This window comes from Tachysurus vachellii, chromosome 3, assembly GCF_030014155.1.
Source record: "Tachysurus vachellii isolate PV-2020 chromosome 3, HZAU_Pvac_v1, whole genome shotgun sequence".
Taxonomy (NCBI): Eukaryota; Metazoa; Chordata; class Actinopteri; order Siluriformes; family Bagridae; genus Tachysurus; species Tachysurus vachellii.
This window is the reverse complement of record NC_083462.1, coordinates 4,522,741-4,532,740: the sequence shown is the minus strand read 5'-3', so window position 1 is coordinate 4,532,740 and position 10,000 is coordinate 4,522,741. Positions and strand designations below refer to the sequence as shown.

The 10,000-nt window shown below is 48.4% G+C and overlaps 1 protein-coding gene across 2 annotated transcripts in view; it reads right to left on the bottom strand.

Moving 5' to 3' along the window:
- The window catches only part of pkn1b (protein kinase N1b), a 41,778-nt gene that overhangs the window by 11,171 nt on the left and 20,607 nt on the right, over positions 1–10,000 (bottom strand). For both annotated transcript variants that reach the window (XM_060865434.1, XM_060865433.1), the window contains exons 4-5: positions 3,827–3,947; positions 1,110–1,246 (exon numbers count right to left, since the gene is read on the bottom strand). In XM_060865434.1, coding sequence (XP_060721417.1) covers positions 1,110–1,246; positions 3,827–3,947 — 258 coding nt within the window. The remainder of the gene's footprint in view (positions 1–1,109; positions 1,247–3,826; positions 3,948–10,000) is intronic.

Here is a 10,000-nt window from a genome sequence, read left to right as displayed (position 1 = left end):
GAGAGGGAGAGACGGAGAATGGGGGAGAGGGAGAGAGGGAGAATGGGGTAGAGGTTGAGAGAGAGAATGGGGGAGAGAGGGAGAATGGGGGAGAAGGAGAATGGGGGAGAGGGAGAATGGGGAGAGGGTGAGAGAGAGAATGGGGTAGAGGTTGAGAGAGAGAATGGGGGAGAGGGTGAGAGGGAGAGAGGGAGAATGGGGGAGAGGGAGAATGGGGAGAGGGTGAGAGAGAGAATGGGGGAGAGGGTGAGAGGGAGAATGGGGGAGAGGGTGAGAGAGAGAATGGGGGAGAGGGTGAGAGAGAGAATGGGGGAGAGGGAGAATGGGGGAGAGGGTGAATGGGGAGAGGGTGAGAGAGAGAATGGGGGAGAGGGAGAATGGGGAGAGGGTGAATGGGGGAGAGGGTGAGAGAGAGAATGGGGGAGAGGGTGAGAGGGAGAATGGGGAGAGGGTGAATGGGAGAATGGGGGAGAGGGTGAGAGAGAGAGAGGGATAGTGGGAATGCAGGAGAGAGAGAGCGGAAGAGTGTGGGAGAGAGGGAGAGATGGAGAGAGAGAGAGAAAGAGAACAGGAGAGAGGGAGAGATGGAGAGAGAGCGGGAGAGAGGGAGAATGGGAGAGAGGGAGAGAGGGGGAGAGGAAGAGATGGAGGGAGAGAGCAGAACAGAGGGAGAGAGAAAGTGTGGAAGAGAGGGAGAGATGGAGAGAGAGGGAGAAAGAGAACAGGAGAGAGGGAGAGCGGGAGAGAGGGAAAATGGGAGAGATGGAGAATGGGAGAGAGGGAGAGAAGGAGAGAGAGAGAGCAGGAGAGAGTAAGAGATTGAGAGAGAGAGCAGGACAGAGGGAGAGAGAGAGTGTGGAAGAGAGGGAGAGATGGAGAGAGAGAGAGAAAGAGATTTTCAGAAAGAGAAATATTTGTGTATTAATGAAATCATTCTACAGGTCACAAGGACACGTCCTGTACAGATACAATCTGTAATGTCACCTAACACCTGATTAAATAACTAATATAGATATAGTGTGTGTGTGCATGTGTGTGTGTGTGTGTGTGTGTGTGTGTGTGTGTGTGTGTGTGTGTGTGTGTGTGTGTGTGTATGTGTGTGTTCCTACCTCTGTGATAGCCTTCTTGTCCTGAGCTTTTCCTGCTCCCAGCAGTCTCAGCATGTTCTTGGCTCCTTCAGCCATGGCATGTTCTACACGGTAGTGATGCCATAACTCCTCAATCCTCAACTCCACACCACACAGATCTGGCTTACCGAGAGGGGGGTGGGGGTGGGGGTGGGGAGAGAGAGACAGAGAGAGAGAGAGAGAGAGAGAGAGAGAGAGAGGGAGAGAGAGTTTATAAGATAGGACTGGATATAACCTGACTTCATACCACCTTTAATTATCACAAGACTTTACAGTGCAGTTGGTTGTATTTGTCCTGTAGGTGGTGCTGTGGACCTTCCTGAACACACTGACGCTCCACTCCAGATATATTTTTTACCAGGCAGTGAGCAGAGAAAGCCCATTAAAGTCCATTAAAGCAGCACTCTTCAATATGTGTGTGTGTGTGTGTGTGTGTGTGTGTGTGTGTGTGTGTGTGTGTATGTGTGTGTGTGTGTGCATTTTCTCTCTTCCATAGCTGTTTTATTATTCATTGTGTTCATGGTACAGAGGTACAGATGGTGGTTCGTGGTACAGATTTGATCCTAACCTAAATGTAGATTACGACCTCTTCAGTAAATTAATCATTAGTGAACTCTAATATAATACAACATAATAACACTGTGTTCACCAGTCAGTGTAGAGGTGGTGAGACAGGTGTGTGAGTGTAGAGGAGGTGAGACAGGTGTGTGAGTGTAAAGGAGGTGAGACAGGTGTATGAGTGTAAAGGAGGTGAGACAGGTGTGTGAGTGTAAAGGAGGTGAGACAGGTGTATGAGTGTAAAGGAGGTGAGACAGGTGTGTGAGTGTAGAGGAGGTGAGACAGGTGTATGAGTGTAGAGGTGGTGAGACAAGTGTGTGAGTGTAAAGGAGGTGAGACAGGTGTGTGAGTGTAGAGGAGGTGAGACAGGTGTATGAGTGTAAAGGAGGTGAGACAGGTGTGTGAGTGTAGAGGAGGTGAGACAGGTGTGTGAGTGTAGAGGAGGTGAGACAGGTGTGTGAGTGTAGAGGAGGTGAGACAGGTGTATGAGTGTAGAGGAGGTGAGACAGGTGTGTGAGTGTAGAGGAGGTGAGACAGGTGTGTGAGTGTAGAGGAGGTGAGACAGGTGTGTGAGTGTAAAGGAGGTGAGACAGGTGTGTGAGTGTAGAGGAGGTGAGACAGGTGTATGAGTGTAGAGGAGGTGAGACAGGTGTGTGAGTGTAGAGGAGGTGAGACAGGTGTATGAGTGTAAAGGAGGTGAGACAGGTGTGTGAGTGTAAAGGAGGTGAGACAGGTGTGTGAGTGTAGAGGAGGTGAGACAGGTGTATGAGTGTAGAGGAGGTGAGACAGGTGTGTGAGTGTAGAGGAGGTGAGACAGGTGTATGAGTGTAAAGGAGGTGAGACAGGTGTGTGAGTGTAAAGGAGGTGAGACAGGTGTGTGAGTGTAGAGGAGGTGAGACAGGTGTATGAGTGTAAAGGAGGTGAGACAGGTGTGTGAGTGTAGAGGAGGTGAGACAGGTGTATGAGTGTAGAGGAGGTGAGACAGGTGTGTGAGTGTAGAGGTGGTGAGACAAGTGTGAGTGTAGAGGAGGTAAGACAGGTGTGTGAGTGTAAAGGAGGTGAGACAGGTGTGTGAGTGTAGAGGTGGTGAAACAAGTGTGTGAGTGTAGAGGAGGTGAGACAGGTGTGTGAGTGTAGAGGTGGTGAGACAAGTGTGTGAGTGTAGAGGAGGGGGAGACAAGTGTGTGAGTGTAGAGGAGGTGAGACAGGTGTGTGAGTGTAAAGGAGGTGAGACAGGTGTGTGAGTGTAAAGGAGGTGAGACAGGTGTGTGAGTGTAAAGGAAATGAGACAGGTGTGTGAGAGTAGAGGAGGTGAGACAGGAGTGTGAGTGTAGAGGAGGTGAGACAGGAGTGTGAGTGTAGAAGAGGGTGAGACAGGTGTGTGAGTGTAGAGGAGGGTGAGAAAGGTGTGAGACAAGTGTGTGAGTGTAGAGGTGGTGAGACAAGTGTGTGAGTGTAGAGGAGGTGAGACAGGTGTGTGAGTGTAGAGGTGGTGAGACAAGTGTGTGAGTGTAGAGGAGGGGGAGACAAGTGTGTGAGTGTAGAGGAGGTGAGACAGGTGTGTGAGTGTAGAGGAGGTGAGACAGGTGTGTGAGTGTAGAAGAGGTGAGACAGGTGTGTGAGTGTAGAAGAGGGTGAGACAGGTGTGTGAGTGTAGAGGAGGTGAGACAGGTGTGTGAGTGTAGAAGAGGGTGAGACAGGTGTGTGAGTATAGAGGAGGTGAGACAGGTGTGTGAGTGTAGAAGAGGGTGAGACAGGTGTGTGAGTATAGAGGAGGTGAGACAGGTGTGTGAGTGTAGAGGAGGTGAGACAGGTGTGTGAGTGTAGAAGAGGGTGAGACAGGTGTGTGAGTATAGAGGAGGTGAGACAGGTGTGTGAGTGTAGAGGAGGTGAGACAGGTGTGTGAGTGTAGAAGAGGGTGAGACAGGTGTGTGAGTATAGAGGAGGTGAGACAGGTGTGTGAGTGTAGAGGAGGTGAGACAGGTGTGTGAGTGTAGAAGAGGGTGAGACAGGTGTGTGAGTATAGAGGAGGTGAGACAGGTGTGTGAGTGTAGAGGAGGTGAGACAGGTGTGTGAGTGTAGAGGAGGTGAGACAGGTGTGTGAGTGTAGAGGAGGTGAGACAGGTGTGTTAGATATCTACCCTGTGTGTCACCCGTGTGCTCTGTGGCCTGCTTGGCTTTGTGGATCTGCATGCGGATGATGTCGATCTTGGTCTTGCTGTCCTGCAGCATCTGCTGTGTGGCCTGCAGCAGCTTTTTGTCCTGAGAGAGACACCGTAGAGAGAGCAGGTCACACTCCTGCTCTAACACACCTGTCTCACAACACCAGCTTGTTATCACCTCCTCCATGGTGTGTGTTAGGCCAGCAGTTCAGTTTAGCGGCTTTTTAGCAAACACACACACACACACACACACACACACACACACACAAACACACACAAAAACACACGCACACACATACACACACACACAAACACACACACACGAACACACACACACGGCAGCATGTGACAGGAAGGAAGAGACGATGTGAGGCAGACTAACTGCTCTCTGAGGCTCATTACCACACACAATACTGCCCTCACACAGCAGCTACACTGCACCTGTCTGGACTCAGCAGGTCACATAAACATCGACCAACAGAAACCAAAGCAGAATCTGGTGCTGGTTTGATTTTGGGAAACGTGCTCAGATCCAGAGCTCCTCCACCTCATTAGCACAATTACACTAATCCCCAGAAACAGACATTTTTAATCATTTCAAGCTCCAATGATTCTGTACATTATTATCTAGATTATATTTGTTCATTTTAAATACTTACTTAAACATAACCTATTCGCTTATCCAGACGTAGGCTCAATAACCTTATATAAGGTTTATTTTAATCTCATCACCGGAAAAAATCAATCAATTTGACTATATTCAGGGGGCAAGGTGGCTTAGTGGTTAGCACGTTCGCATCACACCTCCAGGGTCGGGGTTCGATTCCCACCTCCACCTTGTGTGTGTGGAGTTTGCATGTTCTCCCCGTGCCTCTGGGTTTCCTCCAGGTACTCCGGTTTCCTCCCCCGGTCCAAAGACATGCATGGTAGGTTGATTGGCATCTCTGGAAAATTGTCTGTATTGTGTGATTGCGTGAGTGAATGAGAGTGTGTGTGTGTGCCCTGTGATGGGTTGGCACTCCGTCCAGGGTGTATCCTGCCTTGATGCCCGATGACGCCTGAGATAGGCACAGGCTCCCCGTGACCCGAGGTAGTTTGGATAAGCGGTAGAAGATGAGTGAGTGAGAGAGTGAGAGAGTGAGTGAGAGAGTGAGTGAGTATATTCAAGATATTTTCTCTTGGTTGGATGTCATTTTTTTTTGCAGATTAACAAAACAAATAAACGGTGTATTAATGGACACACTAATGGGGGAAGTCGTGGCCTAATGGTTAGAGAGTTTGACTCCTAACCCTAAGGTTGTGGGTTCGAGTCTCGGGCCGGCAATACCACGACTGAGGTGCCCTTGAGCAAGGCACCGAACACCCCCAACTTCTCCCCGGGCGCCGCAGCATAAATGGCTGCCCACTGCTGTGTGTGTGTTCACAGTGTGTGTGTGTGTGTTCACTGCTGTGTGGGTGTGTTCACTGCTGTGTGTGTGTTCACTGCTGTGTGTGTGTGTTCACTGTTGTGTGTGTGTGTTCACTGCTGTGTGTGTGTGTGTTCACTGCTGTGTGTGTGTGTTCACTGCTGTGTGTGTGTTTTCACTGCTGTGTGTGTGTTTTCACTGCTGTGTGTGTGTTCACTGCTGTGTGTGTGTGTTCACTGCTGTGTGTGTGTGTTCACTGCTGTGTGTGTGTTCACTGCTGTGTGTGTGCTCACTGCTGTGTGTGTGTGTTCACTGCTGTGTGTGTTTGTTCACTGCTGTGTGTGTGTTAACTGCTGTGTGTGTGTGTTAACTGCTGTGTGTGTGTGTGTTCACTGCTGTGTGTGTGTTCACTGCTGTGTGTGTGTTCACTGTTGTGTGTGTGTTCATTGCTGTGTGTGTGTTTTCACTGCTGTGTGTGTTTTCACTGCTGTGTGTGTGTGTTCACTGTTGTGTGTGTGTGTTCACTGCTGTGTGTGTGTTCACTGCTGTGTGTGTGTGTTCACTGCTGTGTGTGTGTGTTAACTGCTGTGTGTGTGTTAACTGCTGTGTGTGTGTTCACTGCTGTGTGTGTGTGTGTTCACTGCTGTGTGTGTGTGTTCACTGCTGTGTGTGTGTGTTCACTGCTGTGTGTGTGTGTTTTCACTGCTGTGTGTGTGTGTTCACTGCTGTGTGTGTTTGTTCACTGCTGTGTGTGTGTGTTAACTGCTGTGTGTGTGTTAACTGCTGTGTGTGTGTGTGTGTTCACTGCTGTGTGTGTGTTCACTGCTGTGTGTGTGTTCACTGTTGTGTGTGTGTTCATTGCTGTGTGTGTGTTTTCACTGCTGTGTGTGTTTTCACTGCTGTGTGTGTGTGTTCACTGTTGTGTGTGTGTGTTCACTGCTGTGTGTGTGTTCACTGCTGTGTGTGTGTGTTCACTGCTGTGTGTGTGTGTTCACTGCTGTGTGTGTGTGTTAACTGCTGTGTGTGTGTTAACTGCTATGTGTGTTCACTGCTGTGTGTGTGTGTGTTCACTGCTGTGTGTGTGTGTTCACTGCTGTGTGTGTGTGTTCACTGCTGTGTGTGTGTTCACTGCTGTGTGTGTGTTCACTGCTGTGTGTGTGTGTTCACTGCTATGTGTGTGTGTTCACTGCTGTGTGTGTGTGTTCACTGCTGTGTGTGTGCACTTTGGATGGGTTAAATGGGTCACCACACTTAGCCGTATGTCACGTCACTTTCACTAATAAAGAGCTAAACACAGGACAGGTCACACAACCAGGTGACTGGACAGGGTAGAGACTGAACTACATCCAAAACAAAGGCCCATGATAAGACATGAACAGACCAGAAGAACAAGGTCTCAGAGCCCCAGCACACAGTCAAGGGGAATTCCTGACATAATAATCCTTTTACTTTCACTTTAAGGTTACAGAAACATAGTTATTTTTTACTTTAGGAGGTTTGTGCTGCATGATATAAATAAAATCTTACACTTTCTAAGACAGGCTGTGTTGGTGTTGGTCTGTGTTGTTCTCTCAGCTGATTAATCAGGAGTAGTTTCAGTCTACCTTAAGGTGTGAATTGTGGGCAGGGCTTACTCATTTAAATTGAAGGTTTGTAAGTATCTCTCTCTCATTGTAACATTAGTGTCTAGTACTGTTTTGATATATTCTACCATACCTTAATTCTCACTCTTGTTTGACTGCAAATATGTGCCTTAAACCCATCTCTGTACTCAATTCCTACTCTCGCAGACGCTCTCATCCACAGAGCAGAGGTCACAATCCCAGTAACCTCATCTACCCTCCTCTGTTGTGTAAGTCTCAAACAGTGGTGGTAGGTGGGCTCTGGAATTGCCAGTCTGCTGTGAAAAAAGCTGATTTTATCTCTGCTTTAACTTCCCATTACTCCTTTGATTTTCTTGCGCTAACAGAGACCTGGATATCCCCCACAGAACACTGCTACACCAGCTGCTTTATCCTCTGCCTATGCTTTCTCTCACTCACCACGAGAAACAGGCAGGGGTGGTGGTACAGGTGTATTGCTGTCAAAGAAATGGTGCTTTACACCTCTCCTCTTGTCACATTTAACCATCTCCTCTTTTGAATTCCATGCCATTTCAGTTACCTCTCCAATCAACCTTGTTATCATTGTTGTTTACCGCCCTCCTGGTCCCCTAGGTGACTTCCTGGAAGAAATGGACACAATGCTTAGTGTTTTCCCTTCTGATAGCTCCCCCCTGACAGTGCTTGGTGACTTCAACCTCCCCTCTGACAAGCTACATTCTTCTTTGCTCCTGTCTCTTCTTGACTCATTCACCCTCACACTCAACAGCTACATCCCCACACACAAAGGAGGCAATGTCCTGGACCTGGTTTTCACCCGTCCTTCTCCAGCTAAGACGTGACTGCTACCCCTTTACATGTCTCTGATCATCACCTGGCATCCTTCACCATCACTCTCCCTACCCTACCTAAAACTACCCCTCACCCCCTCGCTCTTACCCACCGCAACCTTCACTCTGTCTCCCCTTCTTCTGTAGCTTCTGGCACTCTTTTTTCCCTTCCTGATCCTGAGTCTTTTTCCTCACTACCCTTGGACTCGGCCACAGATACTTTCCTCTCATCTCTTTCCTCAACTATGGACTTCCTCTGCCCTATGTTCACTAAACCCAAGAAAACTTCTTGTTCTGCTCCTTGGCTTTCAGATGTGCTGCACAACAATTGAAGAGAGCTAAGATCATCAGAGAGAAAGTGGAAGAAATCACATCTGGATGCAGATCTTGATTCTTACCGAACACTTCCTGCCAAGACTTCCTTCTACAAGGAAAAGCTTGAAGCTTCCTCACATGACCCTCGGAAGCTCCACAACATCATCTCTTCTCTGCTCAACCCCCCGGCTCCACCTTCTTCATCCTCCCTGACTGCAGAAGACTTTGCTTCTTTCTACCAGGACAAGATTGAGGAAATCTGCCGGACCTTCACTTCAGCCCCGACTGCACTTACATCTCAGAGTATGGATTCCCCTACACCTTTGTTGTTGCATTTCTCAACTGTAGCAGCAGAAGAGATTTTATAGCTCATCCAGTCTTGCAATCCTACCACCTGCCCATTGGATCCACTCCATTCCACTATGCTCCAGACCATCTCGCAAGACCTTCTGCCCTTCATTTCCACTATCGTCAATAGAGCCATAGCATCTGGTCAGGTACCAACTACTTTCAAGAGAGCAAGGGTTATTCCCATCCTAAAGAAACCTGCTCTGGATCCATCAGACATCAGTAACTACAGACCGGTATCACTTCTCTCGTTTCTTTCAAAAATTCTCGAACGCATTGTCTATAATCAATTGTCTGTCTATCTCTCACAGAACAACCTCCAAGACCCCAACCAGTCTGGCTTTAAAGCAGCTCATTCCACAGAGACAGTCCTTTTGGATGTCTCTGAGAAACTACATGCTGCTAGATCAGCCAAACTGTCATCCGTCCTTATCCTCCTTGACCTTTCAGCAGCATTTGATACGGTCAACCACAAGACTCTCTTATCCACCCTCAGGAGTCTTGGGATTTGCGGCTCAGCTTGGGAATGGTTTGCTTCCTACCTGGAAGGACGCTCATATCAGGTAACATGGAGGGGAGTGACATCTGCTCCAAGCAGACGATCCACTGGTGTCCCACAGGGCTCAGTACTTGGTCCTCGTCATTTCTTCCTGTATACTCACTCTCTTGGGGAAGTTATTTCCTCACATGGGTTCTCTTACCACTGCTATGCTGATGATACACAACTTATCTTCTCTTTCCCACCCTCAGATGCCACAGCTTCTGACCGGATCTCAGCATGTCTGGCAGAAATTTCATCATGGATGACTGCTCATCAGTTAAAGCTCAATCCTAGCAAAACTGAACTGCTGTTCATCCCAGGTGATTCATCCCCAGGTCATGATCTTGCTATATCCTTGCACAACGATCTGATCTCCTCTTCAGCCACAGCTCACAACCTTGGGGTAACCATGGACAATCAACTGTCCTTTTTCTCTCATGTTGCTAATGTGACTCGCTCATGTCGGTTTCTTCTCTACAACATTAGAAGGATTCGGCCATTTCTGTCCACACAGGCTGCTCAGGTACTTGTTCAGTCTCTTGTCATTTCTAGACTGGATTACTGCAATGCACTGCTGGCAGGTCTACCTATGAACGCAATCCGTACTCTGCGAATGATCCAAAATGCAGCTGCCCGGCTTGTTTTCAACCTACCTAAGTTCTCCACACCACCCCGCTGCTGCGATCCCTCCACTGGCTTCCGGTAGCTGAAAGCATCAGATTCAAAACACTGATGCTGGCCAAAAATGGACAAAATTGGACCAGCTCCCTCTTACCTCAAAGCCCTCATCACTCAACCACTCATCACTCAACCACTCAAACTGCACCCCGCACCCTCCGATCTACCAGCACTGCTCGACTGGTTCCACCATCTCTCAGGGTAAGAGGCAAGTATACTACAAGACTCTTCTCTGTACTGGCACCAAGGTGGTGGAATGAACTTCCCCTAGAGGTCCGGACAGCTGAGTCACTGGCTATTTTCATGCGGCGGTTGAAGACCTACTTATTCAGGAAACACTTCAACTAGCACTTCTTTCTCTATCTTTTGCATTTATCTTTTGCATTTCTCTATCTTTTGCTCCAACATCTTGTGGAAAGCAGAGTGGAGCTGAT